The sequence below is a fragment of the Ursus maritimus genome, unplaced genomic scaffold, assembly GCF_017311325.1.
Source record: "Ursus maritimus isolate PB19 unplaced genomic scaffold, ASM1731132v1 scaffold_13, whole genome shotgun sequence".
NCBI lineage: Eukaryota > Metazoa > Chordata > Mammalia > Carnivora > Ursidae > Ursus > Ursus maritimus.
Window position 1 is genome coordinate 55,875,872 of NW_024423675.1, and position 27,280 is coordinate 55,903,151.

At 42.0% G+C, this 27,280-nt stretch overlaps 1 protein-coding gene across 1 annotated transcript in view; it reads left to right on the top strand.

Annotated features, from left to right (window-relative positions):
* Positions 1-287: 287 nt before the first annotated feature.
* ESR1 (estrogen receptor 1) overlaps positions 288-27,280 on the top strand; it is a 263,070-nt gene continuing 236,077 nt past the window's right edge. Inside the window, exons 1-2 of the mRNA XM_040627968.1 lie at positions 288-779; positions 2,749-3,270. Of these exons, the coding sequence (XP_040483902.1) occupies positions 2,819-3,270 (452 nt within the window). The 5' untranslated portion in view covers positions 288-779; positions 2,749-2,818. The remainder of the gene's footprint in view (positions 780-2,748; positions 3,271-27,280) is intronic.

Genomic DNA, 27,280 nt, shown 5'->3' on the forward strand with positions numbered 1-27,280 from the left:
ACAGAAAGCAGTCAACTGAGCTATTCGTGGAAAGGTTTGTGGGTTTGGTTAACGAGGTGGAGGAGTATTACATTTCAGCTGGAAACACATCCCTAGAATGCCAAAACATTTATTCCAAAGTCTGGTTTCCTGGTGCAATCGGAGGCACGGCAATAGTGTGTCTGTTCAGAGACTGGGGGGGGGGGGGGGGGGGGCTGGGGCCAGCAAGGCATTTGATCCAAGTGTATTCCAGAAGGCTTTTATTGTTAAATTATATTCTTCAGGAAAAACCGCCCATGTCACATTTTGTAAACTTGATATCCATACACTTTTGACTGGCATTCTATTTTAGCCATAAGCCTATGATTTACAGCAAGCCTGTTTTCCCTCTTGCTTAGGGTGGCAACAGAAAGCATGGGGTGCTTTCCAGGCTCCCAGGATAAGGAACAAATGGGGCTGGGGTTTTGTTTCTCCCCAATAACGCTGCCTCTAGCTGTGCCACTCTGCGCTCCCTGAGCAGACAGCAAGCTTCTCCTCACTCCCCACTGCCATTCATCCAGCTCTGTGCAGCAGCCCAGCTGCTGTGTTTGCCGGGAGGGGCTGCCAAGTGCCCTGCCTACTGGCTGCTTCCCGAATCCCTGCCATTCCACACACAAACACATCCACACACGCTCTGCCTCGCTCACACACGGAGCTACACGTACATGCGAGCACATTCCTTCCTTCCTTCTCACTGCCTCAGCCCTTGACTTCTACAAGCCCATGGAACATTTCTGGAAAGACGCTCTTGATCCAGCAGGGTAGGATTGTTTTGATTTCTCTCTTTGTAGCTTTAGCATTTTGAGAAAGCAACTTACCTTTCTGGCCAGTGTCTGTATCCTAGCAGGGAGATGAGGATTTGCTGTTTTCAATGGGTTTATGTGTGCATCTCCTTTTTCTTCCGGGACTTGTAGGATTCTTTGTGTAATTTATGTGTAATTTGGTGGGTGCAGATTTTTAAGAGCCCTATGAAGTGCTTTTGCATGTGTTTAAAAAAGACATTTGAAAATTGAAAGTGTGATTTATGGAAACGAAATCATCTGTAAAAAAATTGCTTTGGAAAGTAATGGTTGCTGGCCATAAAGAGAAATATCTGTGATTCACCTAATGTGTTTTTAACCCTTTCTTTGCTTACAGTCTATGGTTATTGATGCTAAGCTCAATTTTGTCTTCATATTAAACCAACTACATCTGCATAGTGTCCAAAAATGTTCTGTTTGTTCTTGTAAGAACTAGATAAAATGTATACTTATCAGTATAAAAAAATTAAAAAAAATTACAGTTAGTAACAGCAACTGTGACATTTGTGCCATGAACATTTTGTTAGGTACTCTGTTGGGTGTTTGGGATAGCAATTAAAGCAAAGCATTAATGGTCTTATCAGATAGTTGTATCAGAGTCTGTTAGGCTAGGGCAAAGGAAGTTTATTAAAAAGTATAAACTCTCCGGGATTGTTGGTGCACAATATATTTACCATATGTTCTATGTGTCATATATACATATATTGTTAGTGTGTGTACACTTAGATTTTAATTCAGTTCAAAACTTTTTTCTATTCAATTTTCATCTGAATATTTGATTCTGCATATCCTAGCGAAGTGAATGGGGAAGATCGAATTGCAGGAATAAAAAACCAGAAATGTAGCATTGCATTTCAAAATTTGTTGGTTAGATCAACAGTGTAACATAGTGGTCAAAGATTTGGTTAATGAACCGAGGTTACATTTTGTATGAAAAGGTCACATTTCATATTAAGCTTTCTGAAGTTTCGGTTGCATAACCTGTGGAAGACACGAACACCCATGTACGCCTAACCAAAGGTTTTTGTGAATCATCATTCACATGAGAATTCATGATGGGAGCAAGTACAGTACTGTGGTCCAACACAAACATAGGAGTCAGGCTGGGAGCATCTCGGAAGGTCGTGGTTAGAATTTTGCAGATGAGGAAACTGAGGTCTGGCACCATTCTTCTGCTTGCAAAGTGCAGCTCTTCCTATGGGTACACCTTGAATCTCCGCCCCCCCCCTTCTCCCCAGATGTCTCCTCTCAGTCCCTGCAGCTGCTAAATATAGCTGTCTGTGGCTGGCTGCACATGCAACTGCACACCCCATTCTATCTGCCATATCTCAGTTACAGAGTGGCCCTCCCCAGGGTCATTCTATGTACACACTACATTATTTCCAGCCAACTAGGAGAGTAAATCGAACAGAAAGAGAGACAAACAGAGATAGATAGGAGTCTGGCATGGGGCACATAAGGCAGCACAGTCGAGAAAGCCGGCCCCTGCATTAGTCTTGCGAGTTTGTTTTAAACCTCGTCTTCCCCGGGCCACCTTTAGGAGATCCCTCTGCACCCCCGCCCTCCTGCAGTGAAATTTAGCCTCCATCCAGCAGCGACGAGTAAAGTAAAGTTCAGGGAAGCTGCTTTTTGGGATGGCTCCAAAACGAGTTGCGCCTGGAGTGATGTTTAAACCAATGTCAGTGCAAGGCAACAGCCCCTGGCGGGCTTCCAGTACCTTTGTAATGCATATGAGCGCGGGAGATCGGTACTTAAAGTTGGAGACTCGGAGCCCAGAGTTGGCTGAGCGCACTCGCACCGGGCTGCGCTTGATCGCGTCTGGCCGCCCGGCTCCACGGGACGGGCCGGCTCCCGGGGCAGGGCCAGAACTCGCTTCGTGGCGGGACATGCGCTGCGCCGCCTCTAACCGTGGGCTGTGCTCTTCTTCCAGGTGGCCGGTCGGCTGCTGAGTTTTCTGCCGCGCGGGGAGACGGTGCGCGCTTTGCCCGCGGCCACTGACCATGACCATGACCCTCCACACCAAAGCCTCCGGAATGGCCCTGCTGCATCAAATCCAAGGGACCGAGCTGGAGACCCTGAACCGCCCGCAGCTCAAGATCCCCCTGGAGCGGCCCCTGGGCGAGGTATACGTGGACAGCAGCAAGCCTGCCGTGTACAACTATCCCGAGGGTGGCGCGTACGACTTCAACGCCGCGCCCGCCACCTCCGCGCCCGTCTACGGCCAGTCCAGCCTCGCCTACGGCCCGGGGTCTGAGGCGGCGGCGTTCGGCACCAACGGCTTGGGGGGCTTCCCGCCGCTTAACAGCGTGTCTCCGAATCCGCTGGTGCTGCTGCACCCGCCGCCTCAGCTCTCGCCCTTCCTGCACCCCCACGGCCAGCAGGTGCCCTATTACCTGGAGAACGAACCGAGCGGCTATGCGGTGCACGAGGCCGGCCCGCCTGCGTTCTACAGGTACCCGCGCCGTGCGCCGCGCCTTGTCGGGGTGGCAGCTGCGCGCCCGGCGGGCAGGAGGGAGCGAGGGGGCCGCGCGGTCGGGAGCTCGCGGGAGGCTGTAGGCCGCGGGGCTGGCTGGGCACCCGGCAGCCGGCCATAGGAGCCACGGCACTCGCGGCCCGGCCGGGGCTTGGGGTCGGAGGTGGGGGGTGGCTAAGTGTTTGTGGATCTTGCTTTCGAGAGCCAAGTTCTCTTGCCTGGCAGCTTAAAGAAAATTCTATTCTCCACCCCCCTGCCATCTGCGTAAGAGGCAGATCCGAAAACCCGTGGGCTTCCTAACTCATTTGGAAAGATCATACAAAGCGGAGGTTGTTTGTTGGGGGGGGGGAACACCCCAAAGCAGATAAACACAAAGCTCGGAAGTCCCTAGTGAATGTCCCGCTTTGGTATTTAAGGCTGAAGGTGTGTAGGGTTAGCGGAGCTGAGAGTTGTTTTTTATTATTATTATTATTATTATTATTATTATTATTATTTGAAATTGTTTTGATGTGCTCACAAAATTTTCTTTCATCTCGAATTTCTGATTGGAAATATGCACGCTATTATTACGATGACGATGATTTTGTTTGTTTTAGCAAGGGGTGTTAGCACCTACTTTCCCCCCTTCCTCTCCATCCCAAGTTCGAGGCTTTAGGATTGAATTGTGCTCCTCAAAAGAGCAGTAGAGGAATTGAATGAGTCTTAACAAGTTTCTGATTTCTGAGTTATCTGGCTGGGTCCGTGTTGGAGCAGATTGCTGGCATATGAGTTCTGACAGCCGAAAATTTATAGGTGTCTTGTGAGTTTAAAACATGCGCCGTATTGAAGAGGGTTTTGAAATAACTCTCCGGCCAGCTAAGTTACATTTCTGGCCTACCCTGCAGACCATTACCCGGGAGTGGTGTGCGGGGTCAGCTTGGTTGCGCACCTTTGAGTCGCTGTAGAAGTGTTAGTAGCCCAGGAAATACAGAAATACATTTGTGACTTAAGTGGCCAGTATTTTATTTTGTGTCCTTACATCCCCCACCCCCAAGGATTATACTTTCCTCCCCTCTATTCTCCTATTACCCCTTTGACAGTTTCTGCATTTTCTTCCAGATGGACCTGGGGAGGGCTTAGGTGGGTGATTCTGATGAACACCTGTGCCCTAGGCACCCAATGGCCAGCTGTACTCTGGGGTGGGTCTGGGAGGCCTCAGGGTGCCCACGTGGCTGGGTGCTGTGTTAGGCACAGCCAGTCTGCAGACAGGTGCCTGGACTTGCCTCCTGCCCTTACCTGGATCCGTCTGCATTGTAAGCTTTGGACCGTTTTCCATTCAGTGTTCTATTTCCAGAGATATTCATAGCAGAAGAAACAGGAGGAAGGTGCAGGTTGGCCCCAGAGGATACGGAAGGGCGCACTCTTGGGGTATCTGAAAGTACCTCTTATCCTTTGGCTTCCTCGAGGGACTTTAGAGCATCCCACAGCCAAACGGGTTCAGACTGAGTTATTACTTAAAAGACAAAGAATGAACAAAACTTTAGAAAGTTGGCATATTTTAAATTAATTTTACTTGTTTTAATTCAGGGTTAAAATGGAAAGAAAAAGAATTTATTCTGCTCACTTTTTTTTTTTGATGTGTTAGAACAAAATATAACGATTAAGTCTTATTCACACAACCTTTTCAACCCCTTGATGTGAAGAAAGGCACTTGGTATGATGTGAATTTCATAACCTTATGGTGGACTCCAGAAACTATATTCTTTTCCGTTTAATTTTCAGTTCTTTTATTGCAAATTAATCCTACTGAATTTCAATGGGCACTAATGAGACTACTCCTCAGTGGATTATTTACTGCCTTGCTAATAATTACAAAGTGAGCCTGGTCAAATAAAGAGAGGACCACATTTAATTCAAAATTGTTCATCATCCCAGTGGCAAATAATATTACTATAATATGCCCCATCTTAAACTTTTTGCATTAGATGGTATTCAGATATATTTAGAATAATGAAAAAAATGACATGGAACTTTAATAATAACGTTAAGAACTCATACACAGGAGTTTCAATGTGGAAACTTAGTTTTAGAATGATTTTTCCTTTGTAGTTTATTTCCTATAACATCCTTACTCTTTGCTTTGAATTCTGCCTCTGGGTAACCAGGGAGGAAGAGATGACTTTATACAAGTATTATTTCAAATCGACAGATGTTACTTAATATTTTTGCCCTCTCAGTTTTCCTGTTTTGAGTAACTGGGTAAAAAGAAAAAAAAATTGATTAGAGGATCATGAAATCGCTTAGTGAGTCTGGAACATGTTTTTTTTTTTTTTTCTTAAGGAATAAAATAGAGAAGAATATAATAGAAAATATCAGAGTGCATAATATTTAGTAAGGGTGGGTTTTGTTTCCTGAAAATTTGTTTTAATTATGTACGCTTATATGCACTGGCTCTGATGTAGAATGTATTTCTTACTGTAGACGTTTGAAAGTTAGTGGCCTAACATGTTATGTTCGGTAAAAAGTAAAAAATTTAGGTAAGTGGCTAGTTTTAGCTACACAAACCAAAAAGGCATTTTGATTGTCTTTATTTTATTTTTCCCCTATACATTACCTGATGCCTTCAGGTCAGTTAGATTAAGCTTTATTATTTCTGATTCTGAACTTTTCCACTTGTAACATGGTGCTGTCATGTGGCTTGTCTATCTGAAGGTCCCACTGGGATGTTCAGAGAATTTACATGAAGTTCACATCATTTAGCATTAAGAGACTATGGTTACTTTCTTCTAATGGCCACAGGATGCAGCCATGTCTATGTATAAAGAAATGTAATAGATAAAAGTGCCCCGGGCATGCAATTATGTGAAAAAGATTGTCATGTGTCCCAACAAATTGTTGAGAGGGAGCACATTTGCAAACAGGCAAGCTGTGACTTTCAAAGATGTGTCTTACCTAAAATTTCATGATGAAGGCACCTGGGGGTCATCTTCTCCTCAGTTCTTTTTAGTGTTCAAACAACTCAGGAGGTTTGAATAAAACTAAAGATGAAACATAATTAGATCCACCATGTTTTTAAAAATTCAAATTAAGTATTTAGTGCTCCGTGTTCCTTTCAGTTTTATGACTCAGTATTCTTAAAGGCTAAATTTTACCCACTTCTCCCCCCTCCCCCCACCAAAACTTGACCAATACAGACCTGTAGCATCAAAATCAATGTCTTAGTAATTTGTCTGCTAGCTGTGTGCATGTTTTGAATGAATAGTGGGTTCATTGGTGATCATTTAAAAACGATTCCTCAACTTTAAATAAGGCTCATTTCTAGGGAAAGATTTGAATAGCTGGTTTTCATGTTTCCAGTAATTCTTTCCTTGTATTTAGGTGATATTTTAGCACCCTTTATTTCTGTTCTTACTTATTTCATTCATTTAAGTTGTGACTGTTCACCTGGCGTTTTGTGCTGACCTAAGAATAGTTCAGGAGCCACATATTGCCTCGGGAATGAGTGTATTTTAGGTTGAAAAACGGATTCACATCTTGAATCCTCATTTCATTTTCACCTACTCCATGTGGCTTGTACCTGTTTGGTAGAAAGCCCCTGCAGGATAATTGCCACTTATTCTAATCTTCTTTCTTGCACTCAGTTAATTTGGATCTTTGGATTGCTTTTGTGAATGTATTTAGGATGTGACATTCCTAATTTGGGAAAATTCAGGTTTACCATTTGGGTTTCTTATTGTTGTAAGAACATAACAGACAGGGGCAAGACATCGACAATGACAGGAACAACAGATATCAGGAAAAACTATAAAAGATGACACACTTTCTGTTACTGACAGGATATTAAAATTTCGTCAAGTGGGATAGTGTATAGGAAAGCAGTACATAGCCGCATAAGCATTCAGCATTTCATTATTTCTTTGACATGTTAATATTCATGCCAGTGCTTCTGTAAGCTAAAAGACAGTAGGAAAGAACAGATTTAAATGGAAAGGAGTTTCATTACAGATATAAATTAATGATAATGTGAAATCATTTTCTGTGGAAGTCAGATTTAAGTAAAATCTTCATCACCATCTGCAACATTTGTTTGCAGCCTGGGTTATCATAAATAACATTTATTTAGAGATACATTAAAAAAAATCAAAACCCTGATTATGTGAAAATAGTTTTACATAAGGAAATATATGAGTTATAATTATATTTCTTCTAAAGTAACACAGCACAAAACGAATACATATGACTCCTCCCTGTGACATCAGTATTATTTTTAATGTAACGTTAGAAGAACCCAGTGCAAGGAACCGCGTGCTAAGTGTGTTCCCTGCTTTTCCAGGATACATTGAATGGATAGGACAAATTAGTCATTTAGCTTAATTCCAAGACTCCGTTTGCTTTTTGAAGAAGGAAAACAGAATGGCCACAACTGTTTAGAACCAAGATGCACACTCCAGAGAGAGATGCTTTATAAATCCCCAAAATACAGCCACTCGAACACAAACCAACCAAAGTGAAACTGTGAGGGATTTCATAGAAAGGAGGCAGCCCATCAAAGCCATCAATTAGTTTTGTTTTCTATTTTAAACTCTGCCAATGCATTGTCAGATTGTGCCCTTTTTTAAAAAAAAAGGTGTGTCGGAGCCGTTCCCTGCTCCACTCGTAAAACATTACCCACCGCCCTGCTGCCTTCTGAAATCGGAGGACTTCAGTGGGTTGGAGGAGAAGGGAAGCACCTTTATGATATTCTTGATCTGAGAAGGGAAGAAATCCTAATTCCTGGGTTCTGCACCTTGGAGAATGTTATTGGGAATTATGAGGGAAGCTTCGCATTGATCTACAACACTTCCAGTCATGTGTACGTGTTTAGACTCTATGAAGAGAGAAGATAGAAAAGAAGACTACTTTGGTCCCAACTGACAACATTTTATGTAGTTTGATAAAGTCATAATTTCAAAAAGCTAGCTCAAATAAGAAACGGTATGACTGACACTTGGAAGAGATAACGATGGTGTGACGGACGGATTGTGATGTGATGGTGGTGGTGGGGATGAGGACGGTGATGGCAAGAAAACACTGGTGTCTTGTCGGGGTGGGCAGTAGTTCTGGATGTCTGCTATAGAGCCTGGAGATGTTTATCCTATGCAGAAATGAAATCTTTTCAACGTGCCTGGCTTGTTTTTATGTACTTATAATTTAAGAAATAGTCAAATGTCAGTAATGATATTATCAGTGATAGTAATACCATAAATCTAATAAGTACGACACAGAAAATGTAAAAAGAAAACTCCAAACAAGCCTGGAGAATATATGCATATATATGTGTGTGTGTGTGTGTGTGTGTATATATATATATATATATATTTATATTTTTATTTTGTTTTGTTATGTTTGTTTCTCCTTTCTGGAGGGACAAAATTGGGTCCCCCAGTCTGCTCCCATGACAGCTGCTTTAATGAAATGTGTTACCGTGGATGAGGTACTAGGCTACTTGGTCTCGTAATTTTCTACTTTCTGTGAATTATGCTTTGGGAAAATCATAGAAGTGCACTTAAAGCTAATAAAGCTAATTAAGAAATGTTCGGGGCTAGATATTTCCAAATAAGTCCCGGATAAACTCAGACGGGGTTCTTGTTTTTCGAGAGTTCCCCAAATGTTCCCTGGATGGGGGGTGGTTAGTGAATGGTCTCTGCAGTTTAGTTCCATTGAGCTGGAAAGCTCCAGAGCGGTCTGGTCCCAAGGCCACCTCCGACTCCCTGCTCCCATCCCCAGGCTGCATCCTTGGGCTGGGGCTCCTGCCTGTTCCCCACAGCGGTGCGTGGGGGGCCCCCACAGCCGATGCCGCTGTGCCGGGCAGTACTTCCTGGGCAGTGTTCTTGGCAACTGGACTCTCTTCTCTCACAGAAAGACTTGAGATTTTTGCTAAGACCCTGAAAGTAAAAGACAATTTTCTTCCAATTTCCTGCAACTAAATGATGTTAGAAATAGTAGTTTTTACATTGGCATACTTCCTCCTTCCACTGTTTTCTTAGTAGTAGTCCGTTCTCGTATTTTCTTTTTGCTTTGCTTTATTTTCTAATGTTCTTTAAACTCCTTTTGGCTTCTTTTCCCTATCAAGCTTGCTTGCTTGCTTTTTTTTTTCCTGTTTGACTTGCTCCCTCTGCGTATTCCCAGATTTTTTCTTCCACCTTTTCTGGTTTATTTCTTTATTGACCTGTTTCATCTGTTATTTTAATGAAATTTGGACCATGGCTCAGTAGAGTTTCTACCTAGCACGGGAAAACCAGCGGTGTAAGAATAACCCAGAGTACCAGAGTAGTATTAACTCCATTAAAAGTTATAAAAACATTTTTTTCCTTGTCTCTAAGCTTAAAAAAAAATAAAAAAAGAACAGGAAGAAATTTTCACTTAGTGGAATTGCTTTGCTTTGACAGCTCATTTGTGTCTTCATTCATTGGGCTACCTTGTCCCAAATTGTGTAGCTCATCAATGGGACCGATGAACTGAAATGCATTTTTGAATTGCTAGCATTTCAGGTCTCTGTGTTAGCACACAGTCGCCAGAAGTCTCCTTACGTGAGTGGGTGGAGTCCTAAGGCCACCGTCTTCTGCATGGAGCATTGGTATGGGGAGAAGTGAAGTTCAGCCTTGGCCCCTCTCTCCTGGCTTCCGGGGATCCGGATCCATGTGAATTTACACCAGGCATTTAAAGCTGCCCGGAACTTCCCATTCTGGCATCAAAAACAAAACAAAAAGCCCTGCTCTTTTCTATATCCATGATTCATTTTACTTGTATCAGGAAAGTATTTTAAATGGTGCTTTGTTGGTTTGTGTGTGTTTGTTTTCTTCTCTTATAAAATTTTCGCGACACAACATTGTCAGAAACAGAATCAATTTTAAGGGTCCTGTATGTTAACTTTTACATCAGTGTCTTTGGGAAGAACTTACAAATGGTTGTATTTATTTCTGCTGCACAAAGCTTCATTTCAAGCAATTCAGAGAGAAAGGATGTATACCCTAATTTGAATATAAGATACAATTTTGTTACATGCAGAAGTTATTTTCTGTATTTATGTAAAACTTGTGGGACCTTTGGAACTCTCTTTGATTTCTTTTTTTTTTTTTTTAAAGATTTTATTTATTTATTTGACAGAGATAGCCAGCAAGAGAGGGAACACAAGCAGGGGGAGTGGGAGAGGAAGAAGCAGGCTCATAGTGGAGGAGCCTGATGTGGGGCTCAATCCCATAACGCCGGGATCACGCCCTGAGCCGAAGGCAGGCGCTTAACCACTGTGCCACCCAGGCGCCCCTCTCTTTGATTTCTAATAGGAGGAATCCCTGAGCACTGGTCCAAACAGAGACCATCTCTTGTTTGCTACGTTTCTCTCAGCTCTCAGCAAAGGGCATGGCACACGGATGTCCTGAGCAGCACTTAGCTGAGTGAATGGCTGGTGGTAGGCAGGAAGCCCCAGTTAAACCGACTCACTCAGGTTGCTTACTGGGAGAATGGCCATTCAGCAGTGGATTTTTTTTTCTGTTTTTAAGATTTTATTTATTTATTCGACAGAGAGAGTGAGAGAGCACAAGCAAGGGAATAGTAGAGGGAGAGGGAGAAACAGGAACCCAGCCGAACAGGGAGCCCGATGTGGGGCTTGATTGCAGGACCCTGGCATCATGACCTGAGCCGAAGGCAGACACCTAACCATCTGAGCCACCCAGGCGTCCCAGCAGTGGATCTTTAGATGGGACTGGAAGAATGTGGAGAGTTTGTGAATCCCCCTCTCTCAGGAATAAAAGTGGAAAGGAGTCCAATGTGTATTCCAAGTACAATTGATTCCCATTATTTGCAGATTCCGTATTTACAAATTTGCTCACTTGCTAAAATTTATTGGTAACCCCCAAGTGAGGACTCATGGCACTTTCTCGGTCATTCGCAGACATGGGCAGAGTGGTGAAAAATTTGAGTCTTCTGACATGCAAGCTCCCAGCTGAGGTCAGACAAGGTGATACTCTGCCTTCTTGTGTCAGCCCTTCTATAAACAAGTGTCCTGTTCAGGTCTGTGTAGTGCCACGTGTTTTTGCATTTCTGTGCTTTCTGTTGGTGACTTTGTTGTTGAAAATGACTCCCAAGCATAATGCCGAAGTGCTGTCTAATGTTCCTAAGTGCGAGAAGGCTGTGATGTGTCTGATCAAGGCTGTAGAAAACATGTGTGTTAGATAAACGTTGGGCATGAGTTATAATGCTGTTGGCTGTGAGTTCAATGTTAATGAATCAATAATATATGTTACATAAGATATCTTTAAACAGAAACACACACAAAATGAGGCTACATATAGATTGGCTGGTGGAGATGGTATGATCAGAGGCTTGTAAGAAATAAGGGGCTGTATTTCCCCTGGGAGCAGTGGTGTAGTAGTCACTAATTTACTATTTGTGGAAACTTTAAAGTCATGAGTACCACAAATAATGAGAATTGCTTGTATGTAATAGAGTGACGTAAGGACGGATTTGGGAGTCAGGCAGCTTATGTTTCTGACTTGACTCCTGCCTAATTGTCATCTCTGGCTCCCTGTGCCTCAGTTTACTCATCTGTGAAATGCCAATCAAAGTAGGACCTACATCTTTCAGTTATTGTGGGGCTTAAATGAGTTCATAGACATCGAGCTTTTAAAACATGCCTGGCACATAGCAAGTCATTATTTTTATAACTCCTTTAGAAGGGAATTGGCAACTCTACACTGAAGGCGACTATAAGGGCTCTTTAAGAGTCTGGAATGTTTGTGACTTCCCTATATTTGTTTATTTTGCCTTCAAGGGACCAACTTTAATACCCCATGGTGATTAGAAGTTAAATTTTCCAACCTAAAGGAAGCAGGAAGCAAATTTTTCTTGGAATACTTATCTATGCCAGGTGCTATGCTAGAAAAACAAAACAAAGCCATTGTAATAAACGCCAACTAAGTAAAAATAAGTAAATCAATAAAAAGAGTGAGGGATATTAGGTACTGTGGACCGGAGCCGTCCAAGAGAGGGAAATAGTTGAAGTTGAGGTAAGCAGTTTACGGAGAGGCCATGATGGACAGAGGGCAAGGAAGGCATTTCTCTGTGATTTGGAAAACAGGAACATGGAGAAGGAAGAGGGACAGAAGCTAACGTTCTAGTGCGTCTGCAAAAGTGGATTTTCGACCCTGGCTGCACATTCGAATCAAGGATGACTTCAGAATCACCCGGGTGATTTTGCTGTGTCAAATCACAGCAGAGGAGGACTGTTTAAACCCAGGTCCGCCGCGCTTCCGGATCTTTAGTTCATCGGGCCCACAGGGGTCTCAGAAGCAGAGGGTAGAAGGAGCGCTGAGAAGAAGGACGACAGTAACATTAATTTCTCCTCCTCATCTTTCCAAAATAAGATTCGAAGTAGGCAGGTGCTTGGATGTTGACTAGTGCAAAGCAGACAAATTGAAGAAGAATATTAGGGCACAGACACACCTGTGCGGGTTAGCCCACATGACGTAGATTTTTGTTGAGGGTTTAGATAAGCGATGGTGATTGAAGCCTTTAACCACCGGCCCCGCCCCGCCCCAGGGTTCTCTTTCCTTTAACTCTTCTGATAGTTGCCACACACCAGACTCTAGCATTGTTTATACAACTTTAAACCCCTAAATATTGGTACAGTTAATTGATTGCATTCAATTTCCAGTTGCGTGTTTGGAAAGTGCCCTGGAGTCTTTGATGTGGAGGACAAAGTTAAAGCTCTCCTTGTGAACCGTTCTTCTGTTATAAAGTATTTACAGAATTTTTTCAGCACATAGAATGTGTGCTATTTTGAATGCTTTCTCCCCTCCAGGCTTCCCCTCCCGCACATTTTGCATTTTAGAAGGCTCCTTTCTCGTAAGGGAAAAGGGCATGAATGCCCAGGGTGCAGTTTGGTGAGGCTTTTCCACATTGTTCAGTTCTCGGGGCTGCTTATTTCCTCACGAGACGGCCCAGAGTCTGAAAGCACATCCTTGAAATCTCAGAACACGTGTAAATGCAACTCCTTGGCTCAGAAGTGACCCTGGGTCTCCTCGACTGCCCACACGACTTGCAGTGTAAGTTCTAGGTCCCACACGGTGAGGGACTATCACCCCAATGGTGCTGGGCTTCCTGGTTCTTTGTTCTTTGTTCCTGGTGCTCAGCAGTTGTGACGCATGAAACCAAAGTTGCTTTTCTTTTCTTTCCTTTTTTTAAAAATGATTTTATTTTTAAGTAATCTCTATACCCAACGTGGGGCTAGAACTCAGAACCCGGAGATTAAGAGTTGCGTGCTCTACCAACTGAGCCAGCCAGGTTGCTTTACTATAACAAGTCCAACTCTGTTCTAAGAAGTCTGTGTTTGATGTTGAGAAATGGCGGCAAAGTTATCAGGTAACTTGGAGAAGTGTTCGCAGGTTCTAGTGTTTTTATACTGAATAGCTATTGTTCCCAGAAATGCAGTATCAGTCATTTATAACATCTTAAAACACACAGACAAGAATTTTCTTCTCAAATGTCTCTCACGTCATTATCTCTGTTCTCCACAAATGGCCAGCTCTCTATTGTTGCTGCAGTAAGTTCCCGACTGGCTTTTCAGCTTTCAGGCTTTCAAACTCTGATTTTTCAATTTGCTACCCAAAGTATATACTTAATTTGATCCTTCCGCTGCTTAAAACCCTTCAGACGTTTCTCACTAGTCACAGAACACATGCATATTCCATACGGTGGCATATTCAAAGCCCTTGTAATTTGATTCAGACTAATCCTCTCCTCTCATCCATGAAGCTCCTGTTCAAAACCGTATTTAAATGGCACTTGCCCACTTCTTCACACTCATTTCCATCTCTAATGTGAACTTTTCTTTCTTCTTGTCCCACCTCTGTTAGACCAGAAGTCAGGGTGCAGCTCAAATGTCAACCTCTACAATTGGGCTTTCCACCTGGCATTCTCTCAAATGTTCCTGGAGTACACATAGCACCTGTTCTAGGTCCTTCCATTATGGAAATCACCATAGAATGCCTTTCATTAGGGTTGCAGATAAACTTGTCTATGAATTTTATTAATTTTATAGGTTAGAGTAATTTAATAGAATTATTTATTAATGGATATATTCACTCGCTCAGCAAATTTTATTAAATGTTGATTATGTACTGACTTCTGTGGTAGCTGTAGAAATCGGACACTTATCTGTGGTCAAGTTGCTGATAGACTAATGAGGAAGATGGTACATGCAGAGACAATTAAAAAATAGTGGAATAAGAATTGTCATAGATAGGAGACTACTAGGAAAGCAGTGGAGGGGCACTTAACCTGATGGAGAGCCCCATCTATGAATGCAGAGGTCTGAAGAGTTTGATGGAAAGAGGATTTAGCCACGAAAGAAGGGCAGGGGAGGCTGTGTGTGAAGTGATGCTGGGTCTTGTTCCCTGGTACTCTCTACATTAACAGGCCAGTTCTTTCCACAGAATAACTCCTTGATGACTTATAGAGCCAGATTGTTGAATTAACCAAATGAGGGAAAGTTGTTAAGAATCAGAGAAATAACTTTAATAATACCAATTGCTAGTGCTTTTTGAGCATGGTGCATCAGAGACCTTGCTGAAAGCCTTAAGTGGAAGATGTCGTTGCATCCTTACACCAACCATAAGAGGCTAGTACTGATATTACTCTAATCTTTTGGACAAAGAAACTAAGAGTGAGAGAGGGCAGGTGACTTGCCCACCATCACACAGCCAGTAATAATTCAGTAATGGAGGATTTGGGATTCCAAGTCCACAAATTGGACTCTGGAGCTCAAGCTTTACCCACAATAGTATGCAGAAAAATTGACTGTGTGTCTTCTATCAGCGATGGATTTACTTGGCAGTTGGTTTGTTAATTCCTTGTAATGTCTTTATAGTTAGTTGTGACAATGCTTTAATCTTAGATTATGTCTCCAGGCTGCTGCTTTTAGTTTTATGGGAAATGGCTATTTTTGTGATGCTTGCTAAAAGCATGTTTCAACATTTTTTTTTTCCATTAAGTAGGGGGATGGTTTTCCTTCCTAATATCAGAAGGAGCCATTGAACAAAAATCCTACAAAGAATTCCCGATAGCAACCTCATGCTTTTCTCTGTATGTGAAACCTACCCAATAATTTCAAATCTGGACAGAATTATAGTGTTCATTTGGTCCAACCCTCTCTTTACCCAGAAAAAAAAATCATGAAATCCGTATTTTAAACCTAGGAGGGGCCATAAACATGATGTATTCCTACCTCTTTATTTTCCAAGCAAAGTGATTAAAATCTAGAGAGGTGAAGTGGCTTCCCCAATATATCTCAGCTAGTGCGGGCAGTGCAGGACAAGAATCCATGTCGCCTCCAGCCTGTTACTTCATCCTTAACATGTGGAGGTATGACCAGCCTCTGTTCACTGAGGACATAGAGGCCATGCTGTCCTCACTGTCATGGTGCTAGCATGGAGAGTGGAAGCCCAAGCCGAGTGGAATGAAGGAATGCCTGATGCTGACATTGCGGAACAGTAATGATGGCGGAAGTGAGGGTACCAGTCCCGCCTGTCTGGACAGGCCATCTGTTTAACTGGTATATGGTCCGAGTGAGAATTTGTAACCTTGTTTTGCCACTTAAGTTTTAAAGCTCTAGTGGAAACTTACTTCCTGTACTTACATTTTGATCATTTCTAATAACTATATCTTATTTACTTTGCGATTGAAGATTTCTTTTCTTGTTTTTCTTTTTTTTTTTGTTTCCAGGGCTTAAAGGTTACGAATTACTAGGTTTCTCTGGAGACTTACACTGGCTCTTTTCAGATGTCTAAGACGGTTGGGTGCTATTTTTGTTTCACAATTACCAATGTGAAAATGGAACTTGATTTATTTCATAATAGATATTTCACCTTAGTATTGGCAAAATTAAAAAAAAAATAATTCAATTTGTGCTTGACCCAGCAGCCAGGTTACCATAGGATTTTTTCTTTTCTTTTCTTCCTTTTTTTTTTTTTTTTGTAACACGGTCCCAGTGTTGAAAAACATGTGTCTTCTTTGAAGCTAATTAGTAAACCCAATGTTGGTTATATACTGTTTACTATTAAGTTTTTCCCCTTGTAGTTTAATATTGTTGCAGGAAATGAAATGTAAGTTTAATAAGAATGGCAATTGGTGGAACCATATGTGCTAAGTATAATTCATGTTCCTGATAAATGTGTTACAGGAGGGCATGCGTGGCTGATGGGTTATAACTCTACTAACCCAAGATCATTTGACACCATTTATTCTGTAGAAATTTATATTGATCGGGATAGGATTTATAATTACACAAGCCTACAATTTTTTTTCACTTTTAATTTTTTCAATGTTATGGAACTGTTAATGAATTTTAACAGCTCTTTAGCTGTTCGAGTTGCCAGTGAAAATATATAAAAAGGAGGTATTAATCTTGTAATTCACAACTGTGAAGAGAGTCATGTAGGAATTGAATCTGCTTTTCTTCACATTTTATGGCGTTTATATGTACGCAAGGAAAATAATTCGAGGTGGTAAAAGCTACTATAGATTTCTTGAGGTTGCCCTTCTTACTTCTTTTCTGTTTTGTGAGGAACCGTAGACCAAAATGTATTTACTTCTGGTTGTGAAAGTGCTCTCAATATGCCCTCAGCAAAATGATTTCCACTAGGAAGTTGAAGACAAAACTCCCTCAGTGCTATTTTTGAGAGGCGTTTGCCCTGCGTTCTGTGCTTTATTGGCTCCTTGGTGGACAAACGATGCTGTACCCAGAAAGGGTGATTAGCTCAGTGGTGACTTCTTCTAAGTCAGTATTTCTCCTTGGAAGATGATCATTTTAATCTTCTCAGAGTCTAGGCCCAAACTTTCTAATCGGATCTACAGGAAAGAGAGTGGCAGCAGGGGGACAGAAAGTGAGAAAGATCAATTAAAGCCACATGCCTCACGGGGCTTTGCTAGATAGTACTTAACTGTGAATGATTAAGCTGTGTGAGTCAGAAGGTACATTAGTCTTCTAACCTCCTAGGTAATTTTAGTAAATGGGTGAACATTAATTTAATGTGATATCCCACTGGCCCAAGACATAATGCACCTACAAATTGCCTAATTTTATCCAAAACAGACTTTTGTCTCTTGATGAGAAAAGCATGGTGAAGCCCGTTATGATTAATGATCTCCACTGTCCTGAACTCAATTCTGTAATTTCTGCTGGATTTGTGTATCTCTTGTCTTCGCTTAAAAGCATCATATTTGGGATTGCCAAACGAAATATAGGATACCCAGGTAACTTTCAGTTTCAGATAAATAACAAAAAATTTTGAGCATAACTATGTCCTGTGCAATATTGCACTAAAAAATTCTTTGTTGTTTATCTGAAATTCAATTTAACTGGGCATCTTGCATTTTTATTGGTTAAATCTGGCAGGACTAGCCATGTTGCCTCCCTGTTTACTGCGTTTCATTTTTGAAGCCTGAAGGTTATTTTTTTATGGCTCTCCCTTTTAGCAAGTACATGGATACCTGCCTGTCTTTTCCTATCAGGAAAGGGGGACAGGCCAGTATAGAACTCATGTGCTTGTTTTGTCGTTGTCATTAATTGTAATTAAGGACGTAGGTTTAGAGTAAACACGGAATGACATATCTGTTCATTCTGTTACCTGGAAAGATAAACAAAAGACAAGAGCAGATATTACAATGTAGTATTACACAATTACAGTTCTGCACAAGGAGAAAATGCAGAAGTAGGATCTGGTTAAAAGAGCTACTAGTTAGGTAACTTTTGTTGAGTAATATAGTGTGTGCTATAGAAACAACACTTGGTTGTCTTGGAGCGAATTCCCTTGTATTTTTGTAGCATTATTAGATTTCAGAAAATAGTTTGGAAAAATAATTCTCTGAAATACTTTCTAGAGTGTGAAAGATTTAGAAGAAAAAGCAGGACTCCTATCTAGATCTGCATTTCCTCTTCTCCACCTCTTTGGTTTGCAGCACGTTGGGGTGGCTGAGTCCATAGCAGAGAACTTGAGCTTGGTCATGGTGGCTTGGAAGACCTGCAAGCTACATGGGAGCTTGTGGGGATGGTATGTGGCATGGGGGATCTCCAATGCATGGATTCAAGGGGGATTGCAAAAAGAAAAAAAAATCAAGGCTATGGGGTGAAAAAGGAGATGCGCTGGAGTCAGTGGGCTAAGGAAATGCTCCAATAATCTTCAGCATATAGGTCAGGTGACCGTATGTGTGTGATGTTCTGGGGGGAAAGTCTCTGAAGTCTTATGAGTGAGACCACAGGGAATGGAGAGTGAGTGAGAATTTCCAAGTCCTTGGAAATATTTCCTTTTACTCCCTCCTAACCCAGGGACTTTGAAGAACTCCCAGAGTCATACTCCAAGATGTAGCTGGGAGGTAGAGTTAGAGCAGGGCTGGATGGGTTTTTCTCCAGGGTTCTCAGCTGCTTAAGAAACTTGTTGCTTTAGCTGGTGGCAGCCGAGGCCACTGGCTAACAGCTGAGTGATTTTGTCCCAACTGGATGTGGGCCAGGCTTGAGCAGAGAACCGGGGATGGAAAGGTAGCAATTCAAAGGTTGGTCTGTTCGATTTTTTTGCTTTTGGCTTCATAGCATGCTTATACCTAGCAGAACTGTAGCAGAAGAATCAGGAAAAGTATCTCAGAGCTAAATATAAAAAGTTGTAAATACCACTTATGAGGGTCATAAAGATACATAATGTTGATTCTCCTCTGGCCCAAGCCAGGTCTTATATGAGGGTGGAGGAAGTGGGGGAGAGACTGGAAATCCGAGTCCTTATTCCCAGAGATTTCAGGTTGCTTCTGATTTTGCTGTCTAGACAAAACCACCAGAAGATACTGTCTAGAAACGGGAGGAAGCGCTGGAGGCTGCTGTCCAGAAGTGAGAGGAGGCTATAGACGCAGAGCATGCCAGCCTGTGCGGGGAGCCCTGAGACCTCGATGTTTCCAAGGAGTGACAGAGTAGCCCTTGCCCCCTCCCCATTTCACAGCATTTATTCATTCCATTTCCAAGATCAGATCATTTAAAAAAATCACCTGAAAATTTCTCTCAAATAATATACTTCTCATGTACATTCATTCTCTATGAATGAACCCAGCCCTTTAAAAACAAGTTCTGCTCCATCTTGGGCAGACTTTTTGAGCATATCCATTCTAGAGAGTTGCTGTGACCCCAGAACCCCAGGCCTGACTTTCTCAGCTGCGTGTGGGGGAGGTCAGTGCTTCCATTGTCGCATGTGGGCCGCCGTGGCGGTGAGGCGACAGGCAGGCCTTTGCGGACCTGTCTGTAATCCCTGGTTTTGGTCAAGAGCGTCTTGATGTTCTGGAGGGCGCAGGATGGCTGCAGGCCCAGCTGTATATCACGCTGACCAGGTAGCTGATGGCGGTGGCCAGCTGCTTGGTGGAGTTCGGGTTCAGCTCAGGGGTCTGCTGCATGTTTTGGCCACTTCATTCTCAGGCTCTAGAAAACTTTGCTGTGTATACTCTGCTGAGTTCCTGGGCACCGCATTGGACCATTGAAATCGCCGATCGTTTGGTTAGAAGTGATCAGTGCAGCCTGCTGACATGCTCTCACCTCACTGTGATGATGTGAGACCTCCACCTAGCTTCACGGCATGGCTGACCCAGTTGACTCATTCATTCGTTCGTTCGTTGGTTCATTCAACAAATATTTATTGACCATCTACTGTATGTCAGGCACTGTTGTAGGTACAGAGAGTAGATGAGTGAACAAATCAGAGAAGTCAGCAAAGGTTCCATTGTGAAGGTGACATTTAAGCAATTTTTGAAATAGGGAAGGGAATGGTACCGTGAGGATATCCCAGTGAAAAGCATTTCAGCCCGAGGTCACAGCAGTGAAAAGGCCCTGAGGCAGGAGCATACCTGGTGTATATTAAACAGAGAGGCCAGGATGACTGGAGTTAAGAGGTTGGAGGTCAATACGGGAGGAGGCCGAGGGTTGGAGTGTGTAAGGCCTCTTTAGGCCATTGTCAGGACTCTGGCTTTTACTCTGAATGAGCTGGAGATCCAGTATAGGTTTGGAAAGAGGAACACCATCTGAGTTTTTATTGTGAAAGTTTGCAAACCTTTTTACCGAAGTGGAATAATATAATGACTCTTCATGTGTTCAGTACAGCTTTTTCAATTATATTTTACTTGTAAATATTTCTGTATGCATTTCTAAAGGATGATGACTTTAAACAAAAACATAATCACACCAATTACTTTTTTAAAATTAACATTATTTCTTTAAACGTCAAGAATTTGAATTGCTAGGTACTTTGAGGGTGGAGCAGATGGGATTTTCTGATAGTTTTCATGTATCGTGTGAAAGAGGAGTCAAGGATTGCGTAGTTAAAAAAAAAAGGGTTGCATAGTAATTAAAATCCTCTTCACTGTCATACATTTATTGGAGGACTACTGTATATGTATTTCAAAATAGGCTTTAAAGATTCACATCAGCATCTGGATTCAGGATTTTCATATATTTATTTTTTTCATAAACATTAGTGTCATCAATTCTTCAGCTGCAGAAAATATTGTTATTCCTATTCTCAAAGGGGAAAAGTGGCACGGAGTGACTTACATGTTGAGTTACTTATTCTAAAATCCCTTAGATAGCAGTTTAGAAAATTCCGGCAAACTGGAAGTGACTTATCCAAACTTGAAATTTCTTTTGCTGTCTTATCTCTTCTTGTCTATGAGAAGTTTGTTCAGGCAATTCAAACAGGGCCGATTTACTAACCTCTTAAGGTATTTCTAGTTATTTTAAGGATATCATGAAACTAGATCCATATAATTCACTTAATTGAATTCAATTTATTTATTTTATTTTTTAAAGATTTTATTTCTGTTTGACAGCGCACACGCTCATAAGCAGGGGGTGTGGCAGAGGGAGAGGGGGAAGGAGAAGCAGGATCCCCGCTGAGCAGGGAGCCCCACTTGGGGCATGATCCCAAGACTCCAGGACCCCAGGGTTACGACCCAAGCCAAAGGCAGATGCTTAACCGACTGAGCCACCCAGGTGCCCCTGAATTCAATTTAAATACATGAAAAAGATTTTTTGGCTGCCTCCTATATATTAGATGTTGCTCACAAGGATTCCACAGTTTAACAGGCAGACAGCCTGTGTAACCATTTATTGCAATCAGTGTGAAGAGGGTTGAGAAGACGTGGGCACATTGTATAGAGGTGGAACAGTGGAGAAGCTGCGTCTGAATGCTGTTAGGATTTCTCTAGGCTCACAGGGCTAGGCAAGGGTATTCTTGGCAGGAAACGATATGAGCAAAGACATAAGGTGAGCAAAGGTATGGCAGGTTGGGAAGTAATTGGCACATAATTGATTGCTGGAAGGTGGGCAAAGGAGCGGCAGGAGATGAGTCAGGAGAAAGAGGTTGAGGTGTTCCGGAGGGTTCTGCATACTTCGACTGTAAGCATCTTTGCTGCCAGCATTTTTGCTGCAAACATTTTTAGTGCATAATTGGTTGTAAAGCAGTTTTGCCATAAAAGATAAAAAAAATGGATTGACAGTTTGGTTTGACAGTTTGGTTTTATCAAAGTGGTTGGCAGCTTGGTTTCCTTTTCTTTAGTGACACAGTGCTCCCATTTTTGTTTAAAGATTTTACTTATTTATTTGAGAGAGAGAGAGAAGAGGGGGGTGGAGAGGCAGAAGGAGAGGGAGAAGGAGGAGCCCAATGGGGGTTTCAATCCCAGGTCCCTGGGATCATGACCTGAGCCCAAGGCAGATGCTTAACCAGCTGAGCCACCCAGGTGCCCCAGTGCTCCCATTTTTTATTGTATAAATCTTACCCTTCGTAATAGTCTATATAGTAGCACAGAGTTTTGAGGACACATTTCCCATAGAATTTTGGAATATCTTATCAATGAACATGTGACATGTCAAGAACAAAATAGCAGGTAGCCTTTCACAATGCAATAACAAAGCTCCTTTACAAATATGCATCCTTGTATTGGGAAACTGATGCCTCTTTTAAGGAAGGGGGAAATTTTAGCAAAAAAAGAAAAAGTGCAATGAGGAGGCGAATCAACAAGCAAAAAAGAAAAAAAAAACCACCTCTTTAAATGACTTTGAAGACAAGTGCCTAGGTGCAATCCACAAAATAAAATCAGTTATTTGCACAGCGTTGGCATAAATCTCCACTATACATTTTGAGCCTAATCACATATTTTGAATTTGCAATAAAGTCTTTTTAATTTTGCTACTCGTTTTTCATGTTTCATTATGTCCTTTTTAATGAATGTTGTTCTTCTGATTTTTGTGATTTTATCTTTTACAACAAAATTGCCTCATGGGCGATTTGTTCTGTGGTGAAAATGCTTGTGGCAAAGATGCTTGGGGGAGGGGGGACCCAGGGGGATTCCAGAGAGCACTTTGCATATGTTAACCTTAGTCAAAGAGAAGAGATAATAATAATAGCACAGCAGAACTGCAAAACTTCCTGAAACATACCGAATTGCTGCCCCCCCCCCACCCCCAGGCATATCACGCACGGCAACCCAATCTTCTTTGGCCATGAGAGCCATAGGGCGAGTGGCTCTATACATGTCCCACGTGTTCCTCGTGTCTTTGGTTGACAACATCTGCAGCTGTGGTCAGGGCTACATCACAGAGTGATCTACTGTGTCTCCTTAGAAATCAACAAAAGAATGGGCTGCTCTTTGAGCTTGCTTCCTGTTGGTGGGATTGGAAAATCAAAGAAGAGTAACCTGGAGGATTCAGTTTTAACTTCCACATCCAAGAAAGCCATTGGTCCCTACTCAGAAGTGTTACAATTCTGGTCACTGATTATGTTTAAGAATTTGATGAAGTCATTCTCTGTAAAAGAACCTCTGTTCATTTTAAACCATATCCAAATTTTCTCTTACTCCAGAATCATTCGCTTTGGAACTCTTCCAGCCGCGCGCGCTCGCCTGGGCAGAGAGACACAGTAGATGAGTTCTCCTTACTTTGTCTTTGATACCTCAGCTGTATTTTCGTCTATTCAGGTTTCCACTTCAATTATTGCTGGTAGAGTTCAGTGAACTAAGAAAATGTCAAATATACAGAAGTACGTTTCCCTGTTACTTTGTCTCTCCATTTCTTGTTTTCCTTCCCTCCAGTTTTTCCCCTCCTGTTTCTCATGCCTCCTTGAGAGAAGCTTTTGTGGGCAGGTGATGTTAGCAGTTAGAAACACAATGGCCCTCACCGGCAGCTCCCTGTGGTGGATTGGGTGTTTGTCATCTTGAATCGGTCACGGTCACAGGAGGGAGTGCCGAGCAGCCTGAAAATGCAGTGCTACCGCCTCCCGCCAGCAGAGTTTTGAAAAATGGGCTATGCATTCATGAGATGAAGAAATTCTAGCCGGCCACAGATGTATTATTGGTCAGAGGCATGGGACAAAATCATGGTCCTACGATCACAGAGCTGGGAAGGAAGTGAGACAACATAGTTGGAGTTTCTTCTTTTACAGAGAAATGGCCAAGACCAGAGAGGTCTGGTGACTTGCTCAAGCAAATGCAGCTGTTACTGGCAGCCTTTGGTCTAGAACCCAGGCGTTCTGACCCAGTCTAGAACTTTCCGACCACAGTACCCTGCCTCTTATTAAAAAAAATTCAACTGAGTCCGTTTGACGATGTAATTGGTTGCATGAAACGATTCATGAGTCAGTGAGTATCTCATATAGAAAGGAGAGGGGCGCTCTGAGGAGCTGCACAGAATGGAAGGTTTTTATAGGAAGGAGGGTGGGGCAAGAGAGTTAGAAGCAAAAGAAAAGAAAGGATAATTCCAGGCAAGATCTTCTCTTAGGGGGAATGCCAGGGGGTCTTATTATGCAGATGATCTCATCTTCCTTTGGGGGATGGGGAAGGCGCAGGTGACAGATTACCTAACTGGTGCTCCTCAGAAAATTCCTGATTGATAGTTTAAGACTTGCATTTCCGGGGAGGTTAAAACTGCAGTTAGGTTAGGGATCCTGCCCTGGTTTACTGACCTGAGGCTCTAACCCTAAGTGACGCCATTTTGGGCCTGTAGTTTTCTTTTCAACAATCCCTTATTTTATCCCGAAGTTTATTATGTTTGTTGCAGTGTGATCTTTAATGGCATACAGATTCCAGAATAATTTTTCTAAGTAAAAATTTCCATTTGCCATTCTGGACATGTTTGTGCGGACTTTTTATGTGACGACATATTGTTCCTATGTCTTGGGTAGGGTCATAAAATGAATGATTTATGACTCACACTCCAAAGCTGACCAGAGGCCAGTGATAGAGCAGGACTGTTATTTGGAGTTCCGTGCCTGTAGGGCCTTTTCCCAGAGGCCCACGTCTTCCTCCTTGAGTTGTCTGCTTTCCGAGGGCAGAGGTGATCCTTCTCTTCCTTCTGTTCCCCTCTCTTACTGCTCCTCTTCTCTCCTCTTTTTGCAGTTGTCCTTTGCCCTCGTCACACTCCCTGGCCCGCAGTTAAGTAGATGCTTATGCAATGCTGTTGAATGACTGAATGACTTTCTTAGTATTTCTGCATATGAATAGATTATTATTTTCCTCATATATGTCATATTTTGTGTGGAAATTAGGCTGGAAATCAGACTTGTTTTAGGAAGGTGTGGTGTCAAACCACAGCTCCTCTCTTGACTTACCTCTTTTGTGTCATCCATAGGCCTGTTTCTTGCCTCTCATTTTGGGCTTCTGGCCCTCGCCGTTCATTAGCACTTTGCAACAGGTTGGTGTGAATAGAGAAAGGAGAGGCGAGGAAACTCAAATCAGGTCATTTGGTTACACATTAGTAACTGAGAACAGATAAAAAGATATTGACTAAAAGGGGTTTTAACAGAACTTTATGCCAGCTATTCTTGTTTCCCATTAGTGTGGAAAATCAACACTTGCTTGTATTTTGGGGTGAAGATATTTTTCTTAAGTGAGTGGGGAAACCTCTTGACATTTTATAGAGAGCCTTACGTATTGAATGGTGAATGCTAATGTTCTTTGTGCAGAAAGAATTTCAGAACTCTTATATACGAACATTAACAACACATCACTTTTCATTTGTTTATGAGTTAAAATAGATATTTTCTGTAACCACATCTTAAGGAAATATTCAAACTTTCATCCAGCTATACTCCTGTATGGTTGTCAGCTCCATGAAACTCTATTTCTGTGGAACTCAACCTTTGCACTAGAAATTGGATTAGCATTTTCCCTTAAAACACAATTATTGGCTGGGTAATAAATAATTGTGGGCAATTTCAAATGGGATTATTATTTATGAGATTAGGGATGATCGCTGAGCTAAGGATTTTGTTCCCAGAGCATGTGACGTACTCTGCCTTTGGCGCTTGCTGCCTTTGGGTGGAGTTCGCAAGGATTCCGTTCTCTGTTGGGTGTCTGGGCTCTGGGATCAGACCGCCTGATTCCCTGACTCCACTGTTGCTTGATTGTATGACTTTGGTGAGCCCCTTACCCCCCTGTACCTTGGTTACCTCATTTCTAAAACAACTGCAGTTATAATAATACTGCTTGGGGTAGTTTGAGGGTTAAGTGGATCAATGACACGTAGTGCTTGCCACAACCATTAGTGTCCTGTGAAACCCTTGCTTGCCTGTTCTCCCAGCTCCCCTTATCTTGTTAGGCCCGGGGCCGTGCTGGTCTTCCAGAAATCCAGGGTGTGGTTCGAACTTTGGGCAGAACCTTGAACCGGCAGCTGAAACTGTCCCTAGCTCATTTGGTGGAGCTGCTTTCAGGGGTATGTATCACCAGTCATTTTTTGGAAGGAGTTTTCTTTTCCATCTCTTAGGGAAGAATATTATCTGTCTCTGTTTATTAACTAGAAGACACACAATCAATACAAACAAAAATTACACTCATTAAATGGATAATATGAGGCAAGAGGTAGATGAAGTTTTCAGATGAGCATTGTAAAGGAGCTAGAGTCTTTGGATTGACTTTTCTCATCCAGAAAATAATTTTTAGTTTGCTTAAAGTACTTAAAATTGCTTAAAGAATTTGCCCAGAAAATACGTGTGACATGGCTTAATGGGTTACTCAAACCTGGCCCAAGTCTCAGTTAACTTGAGCTTTTATAAAAAGGAGATTCAGGATTTATCCTTGCTAGACTCTACCATTTTAGATCAACTTGTACATTTTTTTTTTTAAGAATGTCTATTTGCTGCCATGGAAAATAAATAGAGATCATATTAAAATTCAAACACAAACTTTATCATAGAGAGTGGAAATACCCATAGGTAAGTTCTGGTCCTAGGCACAAACCACCACTAACTTATGCTTAAATAACAAATATAACTTACGTTCATATTTGTATTTGAAGCAGAGAGAAATACACAAGAACCCACAATCAGGTTGATATATCTATTGATACATAGGCATCAACAATTGGTTTCTCATTATCTTGATACATTATTCTATTATTGCAACAGATTCAACTATGCCTCTTGCAAAGTTGTTCTTAATTTTTTGTTCATGAACTTATTCAGTAAGTATTTATTAGATACATTCTTTGTGCAAAGTACCATACCAGGTGTTTTGGTGATAATAAAAAAATATTTTAGATATAGCTTACCTACTTTTGAAAATTTTACAGCCTAGTTGAGAAGGCAAGACACACAGTATGGGACATATAATTTTACTCATTCCCTAAATGACTGTCAAATGCATACTATTTGTCTGTACTTTGTTGGAAATTGGAAAGCAAAGGTGACTGTAATAGGATCTCTTTCCTGGAGATTCACAGTGAATACATTATGATGATGATGACCATTCCAGAATAGTTATATATATGATATTCTAGGAGCGCATGTTGATTCTATTGAGAAATTCAGCAGCTGCTATCTGAGTGGACATTTTCCCTCGGGAGATTTTGCCTTTTGGCCAAGTTAGGAAGCCGTGTGGGCAAAGGTCCAGAGATGGACTAGCTTGGTCGGGGAAGGGCAACGCATAAAACTAACTGTCACAGGGAAGGATAAGGCTGGAG